Source organism: Copidosoma floridanum, unplaced genomic scaffold (assembly GCF_036245765.1).
Source record: "Copidosoma floridanum isolate Cflo_tuat_1 unplaced genomic scaffold, Cflo_Japanese_pri ptg000012l, whole genome shotgun sequence".
Taxonomy (NCBI): domain Eukaryota; kingdom Metazoa; phylum Arthropoda; class Insecta; order Hymenoptera; family Encyrtidae; genus Copidosoma; species Copidosoma floridanum.
The window spans coordinates 6932310-6952368 of NW_028321889.1; the positions used below are offsets into that span (position 1 = coordinate 6932310).

Sequence of the window (20059 nt, forward strand, 5' to 3'; positions counted from 1 at the left end):
AAGTATCTGAGCCTCTAAGGGCGCCACATTACGGCATTTTTACAACCTTCCTGACCGGCCGAGCGTTGATGTGTGCCGCCCACGCACTTTTAAATCGTAAAATTCGGAATGGGCATCAAATTTTTTTTTTTTTTTTTTTTGGTGAATTACGTAATGATCTCTAGTTGGATTGCTTTCGTGTGCGGGGAAAACAAAAAAGGTTTTACGGACCAAAAGTACCGATGCGTCGATTAAATGAGCAAGGTTGAAAAAAAAAAAAAAGAAAAGGAAAAAAAACACAAATTAAGTACTCTGAACGGAAAAAAGAAATGAAAATTATAGTAATGGGTTTAAACGGTGAAAAGACATGTGTCGCATAATGAGAAATTCAACTTTTTCAAATCGTTTTATTTATATATTTTTTAAGCAAAACACAAAAGAGTTAAAGTACAGAGTTACTTCTTACATTCTGATACAGTAGTAAGTTTTTTTTTTTTTTCTTCATGAAATTGTACATCAACTTTGTTGTTAATAGGTGCAATGTTTATGTTATGTGTATCTCTGCGTGAGGTACTTTCATCAATTTATTTATTGATAAGCGTGTGCGGATTTTGGCTCACATTTCATGAATTAGTTTTACCGATTTTTCTTTGGTTAAGAGACTGATTTATTAGTTAACTGGTTTATCAATTTTTCATTGTTTTTGGAGTGTATTTTTGTGACAAATGTTTTTTTTTTTTTTTTTTTTTTTTTTTTTATATTAATTGAAACGGCAAAACAGTTGTTGCGCCATGTCGGCCGACACACTTTTATATTTCGCGCGGTCACATAATTATTTGGGAAAAAAATTTTCACGGTCGATCGGTTAGAAAAATGCACACAATAAGGCACACAATTGATGCAATGCGCACTTTGATAATAGCCATACACACGTGATATTATTATTATTATTATTATTATTATTATTATTATTATTATTATTATTATCATTACTATTATTTGTACACACAATCGTAACATAAAGCACTTTCCTAATCGTCTTAGTCATTTTTTAAAAAAACGAAAAAGGTACAATATAATAATATAACCGAGTATACACAAGAAAGAAGTGCGCCATGGCTTGTGTAAGACTGGAGACGATGCGGAAAACTTTCTGACAAGAGATATGGAGTGAAAAACGCATGTATATATATGAATAGGTAGGGTACGTTTATAGGTCTGACTTGATTTTTTCGGAGAGAGATTGAGGTCTCAGCCGTATTTACAACATTTTATGATGAGATACAAGATGCAAAGTGTCCTGCGCTATCGCTATTCGTTTTGATCCTTGATATCTTCATTGCGCGCCATTCCGATCCGTCGGACCCAACGACATATTCCCCAACATGCTGCGGTGTCAATAATATTAATTGTCAGTAACAAGTGTTCTTACCTATCATAATAATATTTCAATTGTGTTAACATGAGCTAATGTTCCTTTTTTTATCAATATTTTAGCATGTTTTTTGCGTTTTCGTAAATTACGTCGCACTAAATTTTTATGAGTAATGATATACGCTACCTCCTACCACATAACTATACATGCATGCGCAAATGTGACTGTGTATTTGTATTTTATGAACTTTTTATCCAATTTCTGTACATTTTTCAACAAGCACGTATACTGTTTCTATATACATGATTCGCTTACACAATAACTATATACCTTCCACTTATTCATTCCTTGCAGTTTTACTTTATTTTGCAGCACTTTTTAATCTTTAGTCGTTTGAATTTTTACCAAGTTTAGCTTGATTATGTACCTCTAAGATTACTAAGCTTTTTAAAATGCACGAAATATTAATGTCTAAAATTCTAGCAAAGTTACATTGTTTGGATGTAATAAAAGAAAAAATTCATCAAGTAATCTAAAATTTATCATGCGTTTACTGCATGCAAACTTTGGTAACGTAAATATTCACAAATAAATTTTAATCGTAATCAAAAGCAGCTGGTTAATTATTGTCAAAGCTGAGATGAATCGTTAACAACATATTATATCTCATATCGACGATAGCGCAGGCGCGTGTTTGTTCGCGCTAACGATCTTTGGGAACACACGTTTGTTTTGAACAGTTTATTAGAAAAAAAAAAAAAAAACTATGTTAGCCTCAATCACACTTTCTATATTCAGATCACCAATAACAAGAACGATAACAATCATAAAAATACGCCACTTTGGTTTTTTTTTTAATTTTTGTCAGCCTTCACCGACTAGCTTCTAACATTTCGCTTTGTTTTCTTTGTTCATATTTTGTTTTAACTACAGTTATGTGTTGAAAATCAAAACAAAAATGTCAAACTGTATCATACGGAAGTTAGACCCATCACTAACTCTGCAATTTGTTTTGCCCCAAGCAATGTAACAAGATGTTGCTGAGTACTTTTTTTACTCATTTTTAATATTTATAAATTTAATTATCATCACATCTAAGAGAATCTCACCAAAGTGAATCTTGATGAATGATGAAACAACTATAAATGAGCACAGTTTGCTTCTCAAAAATGCCTACTTAATTATAACTTGGTGTAGCCAAAAAATCAAGTAGTACAGTAATATAACAATAATAATAATTAGGAACCTTGACAGACATTGTTCAGAATCGTCTCTTAAAAGAGCTAAAGAAATATGAAATATGAAAAAAAAAAAAAAAAAAAAATTCTATGAAGAGCTAAGAAAATGGTTATAATAATCTATCGCCACTGCATAATGATATATGCACTAAAACTATTAATACAGACATTACTCGCATGCTGTATCAAAGGACTTCATTGTGATTTGCAGGTGAAAACGCTGATATGCTATTTACAAACGCAAAGCTCATTGGAACACAAAATTTTTGTCAATTTACCATTCAACACTTTTTAATCGTCTTATTTCTTCATGACATATACTCGGAGTGAATGCTCAAGGAAACTGATATATTTCACCACCCTCTTGATAGACTTTTTTCAGATTGTTTGAAACTTAAGTTAGAATCGTAAGTTTCTTTCCTCAAAAAGTCCCAAAATAATATTAAAAGCCACCAGTTTTTCTTAACTATTTTATCGATATTATAACACAGCATCAATCGGCTGTTGACTAAATCCGTAACAAATATTTATCATCGTGTAAATAATAGCAAAGGACGGCGATTACGAAAACACTCCTTTGGTCATTGAATATTGCAGCATACTGCCTTGCAAGGTACAGCGCCTTCCCTATCTCGATTGAATAAATGGGATCTGTCGAATTTTGCATTGATTGCTGCAAAAGGAAAAGACCTGTCAGTGTAGCAGCTCTCGTAAGCTTCAAATGCCTCATCGATTGGCACTCGGGACCCATCGTCTCCAATACTCTTTGCCTTAATTTCAGTCACCCTCATTTCTATCTCTTCCAAGCTGGAAATACTTTCAGTAGTTTGATCGGAATATATATTTGGCGCAGCGCTCGAATCTTCATCATTCGAAGCTGCGTTACTATCGCTGGACTCGTCCTCGACGACCTGCAATCGGTAATACATTTGGATATGCTCCATTCTATCGAATACCATTTCATCATCCTTATTCATAAGCAAATCATCGTCAATCGATTCATCCTGTAACATTTTTTGCAGAGTCATCACTGGTTCGACTGTTTCTGCCTCCCAGTATTCGAGGACATCCGGTTCCTCGATACTGCCCCAAGAGCGTTCGCGCTCGTCTTCTGCTGTGCTGTTACTGTTTTTTCGTTTGACTTCTTCATCAACACATTTTTTCATCTTTTCGTCTAGCGTAGGCGCAACGAGCAGCAACTCACCGTCCATCGAAACTACAATCTCGCCTTTTTCGAATGTTTTCACCGCCACTACGTCTCCGATTCGTTTGCACATGCAATCATCCTCTTGCGAATCAAACTCCCCTTTCGCTCTTTTCGCATTGATCCGAGAATTTTTAGCAACCCTCATACCCGCATCGCTATCCTCGTCGGTAAATTCGCAACTCTCGTCAATCTTCCTTTTCAATGGAATTCTTGATGTCTTCGTGAAAGGGATCATGGTGACAGAAATGTATGTATCATCTTGTGCCACAGCTGAAAAGTTTCCAATTAGAATTAAAAAAAAAATAACACTAAACATTGGTAAAAGAGATTAAAAATAACGGGAAAAAAGATACCGTATTTGTTTGCCCGCTCCACGCATGAATCATCTAGATCCTTGGCGTTGCACCTGTGACCCTTGGCATCTTTCTTCTTGGCACCTTTAAAATTTCTGACTTTTCCCTTCGACGAGACATTTACTGGCAGCTCGTCATCGTCAACTCCAGCCCGATGGTCGGGGCTTACGAATTTACCACGGCTAGGCTCGCGCTCTTCGGCGACGCCATTAACAGATAGTGCAGGCATGGGGTTGCCTTGCAAGTTTTTTGACGGCTCGTTGCTCACCGCTGCGTCCAATTCCTCGTCCTCCTCGTCATCGTCATCATCGTCGATATCGTTTGTTGCCGAGGAAGTGATAAAAAGGTCCGGCGAATTGACTCGTTTGAGCCACTCGTTGACCGCATCGGAGATCGGCCGACCCGATACCTCGGTAGGCTTAGGTTGGCTCTCGATGCCAGAGTCTTCATCGATTGCCGGTTGTGCCACAGCTGTATCGGTTATCGTCTTTGTCCCCGTCGTCGTCATCGTCGTCGTCGTAGTTGCTCTGTTGTTCTCGTTACAACAACTCTCGAAGGTGATTGAGCTTTCGTTAATCCATGTCTGACAGATATCTAATTAAAAGTAGAATGTCGCACTCAATTAAACGCAGACTGTAAAAAAGATTAGTACAATTGCCGCATGCATTTTCGACGCATGTGTGAATGGATTTCATTATGCCCAGTAAACATTTTCAAACAATTAAATACATTTTAATACGTGGTTAGTATACAGATCGAGAATGATGATGAACAGCAGAATAATGATAAAAAAAAAAAAAAATTAACATACACACCAAAGTATCATTTTTAGTAGGAAGGAATTACAAAAAAGTATATATAGAAAGAAAAAAAAAAAAAAAAAAAAACAAAGTTTAACGATGGGGAAGAGGGTTGAAAAAAGCGGAAAAGATGTTTACTGCAATCGTGACGGAGCATGGCTGCTTACCCAGATCCCCATCTTTTGAGATTGCTTGCGCCTCGACGATGGTCGCAGAGTTGATCATGTTCGTAACGTCGTCGACGGACCTTTCTTCGTCCTCGGCACCATTTGCCAGAGCTACGCTCGGTGATTCCTCGGGCTCAGGCGTTAGCTCGAGTTCCAGCCCGGGCGTTGGTTCGCGCACGTACTTGAGCGTTTTGACGTTGTAATTGGCTCGGCTGGGCGAGGCCGTGCTGCTACTTCTGCTGCTACTGCTGCTGCTACAACTATCGAGGGAGAGTCGTGCCTCGGGGCTCTCGGTCAGTCTTTGCGAGTCACCGTTTGCCAGCACCTCGCCGGCGAGGTCACCGTTCGTCAGAGACGTGACTCCGTTCGCCGCCACCTCGTCTTCGGGGGTAGCTGTTGTTGCTCTCGGCTCTTCGTCGGTCAGTCTTTTCAGTTCGTTGTTGGTGTGGTTCTCGAGCACCGGAACCACTTGGGACTCGTGGCCTTCGGAGAGTAGTTGCTCGCCATTGCCGTTCATTTCGGCGGCCGGCAGGGGCGAAGAAGTGCACTCTTCGAAGGCCAAAACGTGGCTCTCCGAGCCGGGGTCGTCGTACACATCCAACTCGGGGCTGCGCAAGTGAAACTCTTGACACTCCGGGTTCAGAGGTCGGCTGATGTTGTTGCCACTGTTGAAATCCAGCGTCGTCGTGGTCGTCGCAGCCACAGTCCATGAAGATCGGGGGCATGAGTAGCCGTTTTCACCCTCCGAACTGAATTCCTCGTCTTCGTCCATGTTACCCTGTACATAAAACCATACGCATTAGAAACCATTGGTATACATCTATTTGTCTCGCTGTTGCGTCAAAGAATACACTCACGGGTATACGCCTCTGCTTTTTCTTCTTTTTCTTTCTTCTGCGCTTGATGCAAGCCACATCCGCAGAGCTCGCCATCACGTCGCTGTACCTGAGCATGGGCGCACTTTGCATCGTGACGCCTTGGACAGGAGAAAAAAAAAAATATCCAACATTACCAGAAAGAAATAGCCCAAAGATGAAAATTATGCACGAGCTTAATGATCAAGTATTTTATTTGCAGTCTAATATTGCACGAATCCTAGCTCTAAAATAAAAAAAAAGTGTGTGATGTTTGATTGATTGGAGAGAGAGGAGGTATAAAAAAACAGAGCACAAAGGGAAAAGGAGCGCTTCGCTTCGGGGAGGCATGTAAATAGAGTAAAACGCAAAAGCTGTACAGAGGGGGTACAAGAATGAAAAATAAACACACTCGCGAGCAGGAGGGGATGCGCGCTCGGACTGACGCGTATCACACGGGAGCTTCGGTCTTCGTCGCGGTCTTTTTAACCATCGTGTCTTTCCATGCCCGGTTGTACGAGCGCGAACGCGCTATTGGCACGCTCTTGTGTTTCTAATGTCTCCATTTAGAACACGGAGTAATGCGGCGACGGCTCTGCCAAACGCACTTATTTTCTTTTTTTCCCCCGCGTTCAATTGCAAGCTCTCGCGCGACAGCTGTTTCAACCTTTTTTTTCTTTCCTCGTTATCCGTTTATTTGTTTTACTTTGTCGAAACTTTGGCTTGATCAATCGATGCTTTTTTTTCTCCCCCCGTTCCTCGAATAATTTTGTATACCCTTTGGTATGTGTGGGAGAGGGATTGCAAAATCGGCAATCAAAAGGTCTTCGTAAAAAGCTGTGGAATCGAAGGGAAGGTCAGGTAAGATTGAGAGAGAGAGTGAGTGCTTTATACGTATGTGCGGCGTGCCACGTAAACGTCATCTAAATGAGGTGAGCAAGGCTCTCTACTGGTAATGCTTTCAAAGTGCAAACACACATGAAGAAGAAAATTAATCGCGCTTGACGAGCGAGATTTTTTACTTTAGACGGCAAAAACTTTGGTCAACGACGAAAATCGAGAGAGGTGAAGTATAACAACCATTGCCACCTTACGTGTTTGACAAAAGCCGCGTCCAAAGACGAAAGTCTCGCTCCGCGAATGATTTGATCAGTTACCTTGATTGTGGCAGAGGTACTGCGGTTATTAAACAGCAATAGTGTCGGTGGACGGGACAACAGCAGTCATAAACCTGAGTACGTCCGGAGCCCTTGGCCGCGGCGAAACGTCCGAGCGACACTGCTCTCGGTTAACATTAGAAACAGATACGGTCAAGCCTACGGCTACGGGCTAAGCAAGCACGACTACAGTGTAATATCTACGTTTCGTTCCCGCTAAGTAAAAACGATCTCTCAAATAATAAAACTTTCTTTCTGGAGCGCATCTCATTTTGTAGACGTACATGACGAGCCAGCCAGGACCGATGGATCACGTATATACGAAACATTTGTCGAAAAAAAATCAACAATAGTGATAACAAAAAACTTGGTCGCTCGCTGCCTCGCTCGTCTAACTGTGACGCTGGCTCGATTCAAGCTCCTCGCGGAGGCGAAGATAAATCGAGACCCCGGAGGTGTTTATGTTTTTTAAGGATCGATCAATCTACGAAACATCTATAATAGTCCAGAACAAGGATATCTGCTAGCGTGTCCGCAAGGCAAGCAGGTACGATGAGGAAGGGAGTAGGGATGCATCCAGGATAATGTACAATCCAACTAACCGTTGACGTTGATCACCGAGGGCCCGAACATGTACTGGCCCGGGTAGATGTAGGGCTGGCCGAGGGGCTGGGGCACCACGTGGTGTCCGAGGTGGATCGGCTGGGCCGGCAGCGTCTCCACGTACTCGACGGCCTCGGGCACGTATTCCAGACCCTCGGGCGGCTCCAGCACCTCGTACGTCTCGAGGGTCGTGGCCAATGGCTCCGACAACTCCTGGAGCTCCGCCAGCGGTTGCTCAGCCTCTGGGATAAATTGATGGCGGCAGGAGTCGTCGGTGACGACGCCGTTATTATCGACGAGGCTGGTCTCCTCGTCCACCATCTGCGCGCCACCGTTCGCGGATTCGACGATTAGCGAGTCCGAGATGCTGTCGTGCTCGTGATGGCTCAGTCCGTTCGTCGTTGCCGGTGTCATTACCGCAGTGGATGACACGACCGTGGGCTCTGCCATGCTCAACGGCACGCCTTGTGCATCCACCAGGGCCGCGCAGTCCGGTCCCTGCGCCGCCTGCAATTACAGTAAATTCAGTGAGCCTCTGGGCCAATAGTACATGTATATACATGCTGGCAGGTAAATAAACGCACCTGGTAATCCATGTAGCAGTACTGTTGGGAGGCGAGTTTTGGCACGAAGGCTGGATTGACCCACTCGATGGGTCGGAGGGGCACGGGGCCGCAGGGCATGGCCGCGAGAACGTTGGGAGCGAGGGGCTCGGGCACGGCCGGGCCCACCAGCATCATCGGGCACTCGTAGTAATAGCCGCTCGCGTGATCGTAGTAGGTGCCGTAGCTCAACGGGGGCGGGGGCTCCATTACCATCTCACCGACCACGCTGCCGTCAAGCAGCTGCTGATCCTCCGCCGCCTCGCTGCCATCTGCACAAATTGGGGTTTTTTTTCGTTAGTTACATATTTTTTATACTACGACTGTTTGCAGTGTGCGGTATGCCTTTTGCGAGCAAATCTATTGACTAAAACTAATATAGATCAAGTCATTCAATTTCATGAAAGTAATTAGAAATAATTTTGAATTCTAAGCGCCCTAATAATATGTTGTAATTTTGTCTCGGGACAGGGTTTCTCTAATAAACTTCTACGTAATGTAATAGTTTTTTTAATAAAAAATTATGAAGACTGTCGTGCTATTTCATTTTACGACGGGAATAGCACAGCAATTACATTTGACAGAGTTTTTTTTTCTCCAGTTTCGCGCTTGCAAGAAGACAGAGTATTCCGCGGTAAATGGATTATTTTACTCATACGGACAAAATTACAGAAGATAAGAAACAAGAAGTATCTCTTGTTGTTCCTTATAAGCGTCAATACAAATGCAGATTCAGTACACGCTAAATAAAGTGCAATGATAAGTGTATGTAGGTATATAAGGCCGGGGTGCAATGAATGGTTATTATAGTATTAATGTTCCAGCAGCCAATCCAGAGCTCGTGCCTCCAACTACTGAGAGAATAATGATAAATAAAGAAAAAGAAAAAAAACAATGAGAGAAAGAAAGAAAGAAAAAGGGGTATAAAAGCGTGAATCAGCAGCAGCGTCGGGTATACCTCTACCTGCGGTCGAGTGGGACGCCGACTGGCTCTCGGCGGTGGAGGGTGTGGCGCTCATGCTGGCCGCGCCGCTGGTCCAGGGCTTCCTCTGGGCGAGGTAGCTCTTCTTGAAGAGCATGTCCTGCCGGGGTGTGGTGATCCTCGTGTACTCGTCCTCGTTGAAAACGATCTTTTGCCGACCGGCACCTGCTCCGTACCCGGGCGAGTAGCCATTCGCGGAGGAGTCGTCGCGGCGCGAGCGCGAACCACCGCTCGCGTACCCGCTGGTCGTACTACCCGCGGCGCTCTGGTGGCCGTTGTTGCTCCCGCTGCTGCCGTTGCTGCAACTGCCCGCGCTGCCGTGGCGCGACTTCAGCCAACCGCCCGAGGTTGGGGGGCCGTAGCCGTTGTGGTGGCCGCTGCTGCTACGCTCCCTGCGCTCGCCCGAGTAGTGCTGGTGGTGCTTCGATTGCCCGTAACCGTTGCGAACGCCGGTCCCTACTCCTTCTCCTTCCTCCTCGTCCTCGTCTCCCGGTGGGGCTGCAATCGGACAACAATTTCATTACTTATACTCACACAATATGTTGTTTTTTTTTTTTTTTCGCTTCGTTTACTCTTCCTTTTTTTTTTTTCTTAATTTCCTCAACCCCCTACTATAGTATAAAAGATAATGTGTACATCATCGTATTGTGTACGTATAAAAAAAGGCAGGTGCCCATTAAGAGCTTTTATGTAATCGTCGTCAAAGATCGAAAGCTTTACATATAGAGCCAACTTTTTTGCACTTAACATGCACACACACACACACACACACACATCATATTAAAAAGCATCGGGGTACGGGAGGGCAGGGGGTGAAAGTAGCCGAACCACAGTACAACCTATCGGATGATGACTTGTTGGAAGGGAAAAAAAAAGTGGTGGTTACAAGGTATAGAGAGAATATATACCATTTTGGTAGCTCCGTATGAGCAGCGCGTGCTTCGACGAGCCGATTACGCGGTTGATTTTGATCCGCCGTCGCCACTGCATATTATTATTGTCGACGCTGTTACACTGCAGGCTCGCGCTCTTTTTATTATCAATTCACTGTGATGCGACTACACCTATACACAAAGGCCAATGTGTACACGCGTGTATATACACGTATAGGCGTGAAGAAGCACACACCGATTATGCCAATGAGTGGGAAAACAAACTGCGGAGATCGAGCCCGGCACGTATATACATGATGGACAACGGAACCGATTTATTCGTGATGGATGCCACTTGACGGGGGAGAGAGAGAGAGAAAAAAAAAAAGGGCGCGCACATACAAGTATACGTGTATTTGTCGGACGGTTGCTTCGATTATTACCCTTCGGTCTCTTCTTCCGCGTCGGTGGTGGTTTTTTGTGTCCGGTTGTTTTTGAGGAAGAAAGAAAAAAAAAAAATAAATAAAAAGATACAAAAGCTGCACGTCGAGAGAGGGGGGTTATTCTACGTGGTCGTGTACAGTGTCGGCCCGAGAGAGGCGCACCACAGCGTGGCTTGGACTAGAATACTGATACTGACAGAAATAGCCATCCCTCGGACCACCACCCGTCGCCGTGACGAACCGATGGCGAGCTGCCCAAGTCGTCGGGGCGACGCAGAGAGGAAGACCAAAAAAAAAAGAGAGAGAGCCAAGTCCAGCCTCGTCGCCGTTTATGCTCTCTCTCTTTGCGTGTAGCCATCATCATCGCCGTCAGGGTTAAGGAAAGAACGTTCGGGGCCTCTCGGGAAAATTTAAACTCGATTATCAATGAAGTTGCCCGCGTAATACATACTCGCGCGCTTTGCGTTCGCCGCTCCGAGGGTGCACAATTTCAGCGATCTGTGTATATATCGGTAAAAATCAATGAACCCTCTATCATCATGATACTGCAACGCTTATACTATTTCGTGGGTAATGTTTATCCCGTTGGACTCGAGGCCTCTTGTAAAACTAAAAAAAAAAAAAAAAAGCTGCTCCAATTTTCTTCACACGGATAAGTATACACGGGCCAACTCGTGTGAAATTGCGTTTTTTTTTTTTTTTTTGTTTTTCAACACCAATCTGTAAATCTTGGTAACATGTACCTATAAATAGTTAAAGACAGGAAGGGGGAGGGAACCCTTCAAAATTTTAAAGCCCAAAGGTTAAGGACCCTCCGCGTTACACGCGATTCGCGCGGACGCTCTAAGTAGAGCTAATTGATCCGCAACCACAAGCTTTTCGTAGCAGATGTAATTTTTGTTCTCTCTTATTTCATCTCGACTCGTGTACCCGCACCGACGAGCGAGAAAATAATTATACATGAAGAGGAAAAAAAGCGCCTTCGTCTACGCTTGTCGTATGGCGCGCTCGTTCGACTTCGTAAGCTATACATGTACTCTTACGAAAAAAAAATAAAAAAAGTATATTCGATGCAATAAACACTCGAAGCAACGCGGCTCGAGCGAAAATTGAATCGTCACCTCGTATCGGTGGCAAAAAAAAAAAAAGCAGTACCTATTACCATTAACCAGAGAGCTTTACTATCGCTTGCTACATGTACGGCGACGAGACTCCGGCTCAGCGTGAGGCATCAGTTCGATTTTCAAGCCACGGCAACGCATAGAAAGCTTCTATCGCCCTGTAGGTCCGCATACACTTGTATACATACAATGTTGTTATACATATAATATGCTCTCGTGTGTGCAGCCGTGCTCCTCCTGCATGAAAGCGTCAGGCATTTCGAGCCTCGGTATTTGTGCGCCGCCAGACCGAGGGGCTAAAGTGTTGGCCGTCTCGAACAACCTCCTCCTCGCTCTACCTAGCGTTTATATAGGGGAGAAGGAAAAAAAAAAAAAAAAAGAAATTGCCTCCCTTATTCGACCCAAAGTAGTATGTAATACATCAGCCCGCTGCGATACTTTTACGCGGCGAAAACATCGTTGTTATGTTGTTGTTTTTTCTCCTCCGAAAGCTCACCACGTGTACTTACTCGCCATACGTAACGGCTACGTAAGCGAATTGTGCGATTATTTTGCAGAGCAGTGTTTTTTTTATTTTGACACACGAGAAAGGGAAGAAAAAAATAGTAGAGCGTAGCCAGGAAATACCGATTATATAGGTACACAAAAACTTGGCGCAAAAATGCGTGCGACAAACGAAGAAGAAGTAAAAAAAAAGAGGGACGAGCCGTTGCAGCCGGCCAACAGTAGTGTCTGGTTGCATATTACGAAGAACGAGGAGAAGAAGAAGAAAAGGGTGACGAAATGAAGTATGGATTTTACCCAAGACACCAAGCTGCTTTTTCCTTTAACTTTTTTTTTTTTTTTTTTAACCTACTCGAACTTAGGTGCACTCCAACAGGATGAGTTTGACTTATTTTCTCCTATTACGCAACCTCTCTTTTTCAGCGGTGGAAAAACCGTTCAAACAGCGACACACTAGCTACGAGGTAATTAAGCAAGAAAGGACAATATACGGAAATACAGTTTTGAGAAAATGGAATTATGTATACACAAAGGAAAACAGAGTTTAACGAGAAAGGAAAGAAAAAAAAAAGGGGGAGCAGCACACGAGTCGCACGTATACGCGCGCGGGACCATTTATAGAACTGCAGAACACGCATAATATTGTTGTCGCAGAAATTGTTTGGCTTTCGTTCCGACTTTGTTATCTCGAACTTCAGGCGCAGGCTCTTTCGTCCTGCCTCTAAATCACATTTTTCTCGCGACAAGTATAATTGTGTTTACGGTGAATTTTCAAAAGAAAAAGCACGTGTGTGTTTTTCAATCGCTGTATATAGACGCCACGTAGAGGTAATTACGATAACCCGCGTCATATCAAATGGCTCGCGCGAGACAAATGGGGGATTCACGATACGCGATACACGCGGATTAACAACGGTCACGCCAGAGCGCGCCACGTCACATCCTTACTTTGCTCTTTCAAATTTTTTTTTTTCCCTTTGTGTTTTTTAATATACTTATGACCCTTACCCGCACACATGTGAATGCATATGTCATATGGGAGAAAAAAAACATTGTCCATCCAGCGACGCCTCGGGATTAATCATCGCGTGTGTAAGCATCACCTATATTTGAAATACAATGCATCTGCTTTCTTTTGAACGATTACGAAACAATTTTATTATTACCGTCGTAATTACTGTTTATTACTGCAGTAATTTTACTCATTAAATTTATGAGATGTACTCGTGAGCGCAAAGTTTTCAGTGAAAAAACGTGTGGAGAATTTTTCTCTGGCGTGTTCTTGGGAGGAAGAAAAAATTACGGAGACGCGTATAATAATTATCATGTGTGTACTTGCAATTTATTTCACAATTGTAACAAACTACGACATGAAAAATGCATTCATCATTTATTCTAAGGTATCGGAGTAAAAAAGAAACGCAATACGGTGTAATATCCCGTCGTCGCTTTTAAATTGTGGAACTAAGGTTTGATAAATGCAGGTGCACGAGTTTTTTTTTTCATCCCGTAATGGCATGGTTAATTCATTAGAAGAAAAAAAAAAAAAAAAAAATGAATGATTAAAAATCGCAATCCACGAACGTGACGAGGCAAGAATTTTATTTTCGAAACAATACCAATAATAAAAATCGAAGCGACATAATATATATAGCTGAGAGCGTATACATGTAACGGCCATCACGAGGACAATTTCATCTGATTACACCGGATTGCAAGACGCTTCGTTGCATGCTCGGGCCACTACTGTTTACCAATGTAGCACATGCAAAGAAATTAACCAAAAAAAAGTACGAAAAAAAAAAAAAAAAAAAAAAAAGTAAGAATAGAAAAAAACACACGACAGTCATACGTCAACGACCGGTTTTTTGCGGACAGATGACATATAGTATTATCGGCGCGTTGGTGTTACGCAACAAAACTCGCATGTATAGATGTATAGTATTTTATATACATCTCGCTGATGTGCGAGCGCCAGGAGGAGAACGAAGGTTCGAAACTGCAGGCAGAAAAGTTCACGAGGGTAGATTTTTTTTCGAAAATCTCACGCAAAAAGGTAACGACCCAAAAGATAAGAGCAGCGCTTCTAATGCAGACGCATCATGTGTGCGTGCAAGTGCAACGGTTTAGCGTCGGACACACACATACACATGTGACCAACCTCGTGGTCGTTCACGTGAGCTATTCATATCTCCTCCCGATGTTTTACGCGCTCGCACGCATAAGTGCATCGGCAGAGGAGGAGGAGGAGAATATACAAGCCGACGCGCGCTCATCTCCACCAGACAGACAACTTCAGCGTATAGTCCAACATAATACACATTAGGTACCAATCATCGCGTAATCGGTGGTGCTAATGACGATTTTCGGGATCGAGAACGAAAAAATCGGCCCATTTGGACATACGTAGTACATACCGATTTATCCTCGCTACTCGCGATGTCGTTGTACCATGTGCCCGGTCAATATACACATACAAGTGCAATAAGCGCGAGAGCACTTGTTATTAGAGAATTCCCAAAATTCGGCGCTCTTACATAACAATCCTCGCTCGCGCCCGCGTCTAATGTGTATATACTCCGGTTTCTGTAATGCCGGTTCGCGTGTAAGTGTGTATAACACGTATATGGTACGAAGAAGCACATACAAAAAAATGCTTCATTTGTCCCAACTTTTCATAATTCGTTTGTTATTGTGAATCGCCTTTTTTTTTTGACATTCCCTCTCGGTGATTTTGGTACATAAGTACAGTGTGTTTGATGCGAGAGAGGTGTGTTTGATCGAAGGAAGGTTCCGTTGAAACGAGCATTAAAATAATATCTTCTCGCAAACTTGACCGCCGAGCGAGTTTTCTAAATTGGCATGAACTAATCGCGCGCCTATCTATTATAAAACGCATGTACACACACATAAACTTTTTCATAGCAACCGGCTACACGTGTGTACATATTATGATGTATATAGCATCGCAGAGCACCACTCGGTCAATTATCCGTCGCTGCAACGGCTCGCTTCGTTTTTAGTTGCGTAATCCCGCGAATCCGTCAAGTCTACGGTCTACACAAACACGTGCAAACGCCGCTCTCTCTATGTGTAATATACCGTCCGACATTTTTTACGCATTCAATTCCAATAGATCCTGTTAATTTTTTTTTTTTTTTTCGTGTGTTTCTTCATACTGTATATGACTTACGCTTTCTCGTGTTTGGAGATCCATTCCTAATTGAAAAGGGTTTGGGTACACATTGTATACGATTCGAGGAATTGTTTCTACATAAGGGTACGGAGCTAGTGAATAAGTAAAATCCATCATGACGAACGACTAGCAAATATTGTACAAAAACAACAGCGTATACTTATGGGAATAAGTACATGGCATTGTTTACTGTTACGATTACTGTACAAAGTTATTGAATATTCCTACTTTCTCTATAACTATTTATTTCACTTACAAAATTTCAATGCAACATGTTGCACGATAATACCACATGCGACCATTTGCCCCTTCCATTGTGTAAAATTTTTTATGACTTCCTGAGTTACATTTTTGATTTTTTGTGAAGAAACAGTTAGAAAAAAAAAAAAAGAAAAGCTTGCTCTTCCGATACCTGCTCTAACGTATCGTGTACGCACTATTACGCGGCTATTACATAAACACCGACGTCCACGGCATAACGAACATATTTAATAATGTACGTGTGTGAACGTGCTGAACATAGGAGTGTGTATATATAGGGGTATACCCGTTCTTCCTTGCTATTGGCATCTTTTGTCAACTGTTGCATGTCCACGCGTACTTTGCCATTGTGGTCGCTACGCTATGTGCATTATTGATATTATTAATAATACGTAACAATGCGGTCTCCTCAGTATTAAATATTAACTCGATAACAAAAAAGAAAAAAAAAAATATGCACATTGATAACATGGTTGTCCAGCAAAAAAAAAAAAAAAAAATTTTAAATAAGTTTACAGATAGCAAGTCATCGTGATTTTTAGGGTCACTAAGAAAGTTACTATTATAAAAAAAAATAATTATTCGTTTGGGGAAAATTATCCGAAATTGTTAAGTAATTGATATTGTCATGAGCACAGTAAAAACAATTTTGTATAATATTTGTGGTGGATGCAACTACACTTCATATGTATATATTTCCAAGAATACAATGTATCAACTCATGTTCGTCTGAATTTCATTTTCCTACAGACACAAATCCGATCGAGACTAGAGACGCGACGTCTATATCGATTAGTTTTCCCGTAATGAGTCGGCCTCCCTCTTCTTTTTTTTTTTCTGGTATACTGACAACTCCTCGTCTGTCCGTCTTTTTCTTTGCTTCCTCCGATGGTCGAAACGCCTATAGATCGCCAAGGGAGGAGAAAAACTTTCCGTTTATTTATGAGGTGCCACCGCTAACGTCCACACATACACACACGCGCACACAAAATCCAAGTCGATCGGCCAAGTTTCCATCTATTATCTATACCGCGAAATCGCGAAACTTTATCATTGTACTCGATTCTCCGTTTGCACAGCCCTACCGAGAATAAAATACAAATTTATCGCACACTTGTTAACGCGTTTGCGATGAAAATAAAAAAAAAAAATGTAATTGAAGCGTGAAATTAAAAAGTGCAAGAACAACGGCATGGGTACGATATGCAGTACAGCTGTAAATTTTATCATCACGAGTGCAGTAATTGAAAGATTCTGGTTGAATTGCTTGCAGCGCGCGTCGTCGAGCGAGTGAATGAGAAATAGGCTCAGCTCGTATACACACACGAAATAATAACACACAGCTATAGTAGCGCTGAAAGTAATTGATAAATGTCACGGAAAAAGAGAGGAGAGGAGGAGGAAGGGACGATCCGAAAGAGGAAGAGAGCCGCATACCTATATATACGTAAACATGCACGAGTCATTGTCGTGAAAGTTCAGAGTTCCTCGTATTACGTGTTATTATATACACCGCCACTTTACGCACCATACCCGGATATTTATTCGTTTGTTTACTATACGCGATGCGCTATATGCGCTATATGCTCGCTGATGCTCGATTTGGAAAACGATATATACATACAATGTTTCGGGAAATACGTGAATTCGGTGTAGTGCCGTTTCCAAGAATAATCGGATGTATATATACGTAAAATAAAGTCCTGTATAAATGAATAATTGCGCGCATTGAAAAAAAAAAAAAAAAAAAAAAAGAAAAAAAAAATTGGTGAATGTTGGTTGGAAAATACACTGTGCAGCTTTATTTCCATTATCATCCGCAGGTCTCGGGATTGTTCGGAAAGTAAAATCAACAACACGCGATATCTCGGGAGCGATAAGAGGAGAGAAAAACTGAAGTATACGAGAGAGGCCAACACACCTATGGACTTGGGAAAAGCTGTAATAAACATAAATGCAGAAAAAAAGAAAAAAAAAAAGAAGTCGGACTCGGCTAACTACGTTACGTAATGGATGATTATTTATGCGTAAGCAAGTGGCAGGAGCATTATTTTCTTTCGAAGGCTTTTCTAACCGGATGATGAAAGCGAGGCGAGCAAGGCCATCACCGTGGAGGCACATTTATTCATAATATACACACGGCACATCGAGCCGGCTATCAGCTACGTTGTACGAGGTGTTTTTACCGCAAACAGTGTAATCGTAACGCACAAACCTCAACAATTATTGTATACGAAACGAAAAGATAGATCCCTACTCGTTTGTTTTGGAAAAGAACAAAATAATATAGAAATAATAATATAGTATCCCGTTCTTATCAGCTAAACAGTGGTGGATTGTTGTAGGGTGTGCAGTTGATGTGATTGCAGAATATGCAGTCAACGACGGCGAGGACAAAAAATCCGAGGCTGCGTTGCCGCTGGCATTCTATGCTTAGGGCGCAATCCGGAGCACACACGCGCCACAAAGACAAAAAAAGCGCCGACTAAATCAAGAGCGATCGAAAGCTCGCGCGCGCTCATATGGTTACAAGCTAATGGATTGACTATACTTATAGAAATCGAGAGATGCGGTGATAAAACGGTGCGGTTGCACGTATACGGCCGCGTGTCCCGTGCAAGTTAATTGTACGTACGACAATACACCGTATACTAGGTAGACATGGAAAAAAAAAGCCGTACGCAACCCGAGAGCGGATCATAATCATCTCCCCGACCTCACCTACAATCCGCCGTCCCTCCCCTCGAGACCCCCGTAACATCCGCGCGCTCGCCTCTAAATCAGTCATTGTATAAATATATAATATGTATACATACACCTATACACTTACAATGTGTACGTAGGTAGGTAGGTAGGTATAATCAAAGTACCCTACACACCCACACGCGCTGCCGTGTGTATACCTACATTATTAACCAGTTAAAACCGGGCATGCATTCTAAAGCTTGAAGCTCATAGTGTTCGGGGGCGCTCCTCCTCCATCCGGCCCTACACACTCGCCCTTGCTATAACTCTCTCGCTGTTTCCTCTCCTCGTCGGCTTGCACAAGCCGCTCTATTTATAAAGGAAATAATAGTGTCGCTGCTGTCGGCAGGTGCATCACCGATCGCCCAGAAGAAAAAAATCAGCGGTGGCAGTAGCTCATCGTCTGAGACTGACTAGAGCTGTGTGCACACACACGAGAGCGACAGAGAGAAAGAGCTTGCGAGCTTGCAGGTGCGGCTAGGGCCAAAGAGCTGTTACGTCACGCAGCCTCCACAAGAGCGCGAGGGAGGAAAGAGAGAGAGATAGTTTTCATAAATACAGTAGAGGGTGCATGGTTGCTACTGTGCTCCGAGTAAACAGGGGGTAGCTTTGGGGGAAAAAGAAGTTACTCACTGCCAATGCTGAAGGTCCTCCAGCGCGTCTTGCGCTTGGCGCCCTTCTTGCCCATGGCTCGCGAGCTTCGAGGCTGCCGCCGGCGGTGTCCTCACCACTACGGTGTACCGCAACAGCTCGACGTACTCCTCGCCGACGTTGTCGTCGTCGTCGTCGTCTTTGACATAACGATGTTGTCGTCCCGGCGTTGTTGCCGTCGTTGATCCCGTCGTCGCCGGCCGCGGCTCAGCCGAGCCGCCGCCGACACCCTTGTTTCACTGACGGCGTCTCGTTTCTTTCGTTCGCACCTAAGTATATGGATATTGCGATTATGCCCTCGGGTAATATACTCATGTGGTTGGCAACTGGGTGCTTTAACTGCTTCGAGGTGACTCCGGTGCTTGGGTGATTTTTGTCGCTGTCACGGCTACCCCGTTATTATAAAGCTCGGCTTCGGTCCCCCCCGCACGCAGCTCCTTCGCGAATGCTATATAGAACGGGACACTCCGCGTCCGCGTCGCTCGAAACACGACCGGGCACTAACTACTAACACGCTCGGTGAAGATAAACTCTCTCTCTCTCTGCTCCTGCGTGTGTGTCGTTGTAAGTACTCCCCCCTCCCCTCCTAGCCCCACTTTTATCAGCGCTCTCTCGCGCGCTCGGCTATACTCGTTCGTCGTCGCTTCGCGCGGTGTTGGTTTGAATGTTCGAACGATTCGTTAGTTGTTTAAAAAGTAATAGAGTGCCGTGCAAAACCGCCGATGAGTAAAGACTGATCGATTGAGCTTATGCGATAAAAAACGATGTTTGCATTTACAAGCTCGTTGTCACGTGAATCCGTGATAACAGTGATCGGTATAAATGGTTGCAAATTTTTAGGGTGAAATTGGCCAGTGAAGGTGTTTTTGGAACAATAATTTGAATTTGTACGATGAAAAATGCGCGAGACTAGACTGTCGTGGGAGTTTTTACTATGAAAGTGCGGTAT

At 43.0% G+C, this 20059-nt stretch overlaps 1 protein-coding gene across 1 annotated transcript; it reads right to left on the minus strand.

Annotated features, from left to right (window-relative positions):
* Positions 1-389: 389 nt before the first annotated feature.
* LOC106635741 (uncharacterized) lies at positions 390-19238 on the minus strand. Its single transcript, XM_014347872.3, has 8 exons — positions 19093-19238; positions 9294-9815; positions 8318-8607; positions 7733-8240; positions 5977-6095; positions 5120-5897; positions 4153-4746; positions 390-4069 (listed from the first exon to the last, which is right to left on the minus strand). The coding sequence occupies exons 1-8, from the start codon at positions 19145-19147 to the stop codon at positions 3174-3176; spliced, it is 3762 nt and encodes a 1253-aa protein (XP_014203358.2). The 5' UTR covers positions 19148-19238; the 3' UTR covers positions 390-3173.
* Positions 19239-20059: the final 821 nt, after the last annotated feature.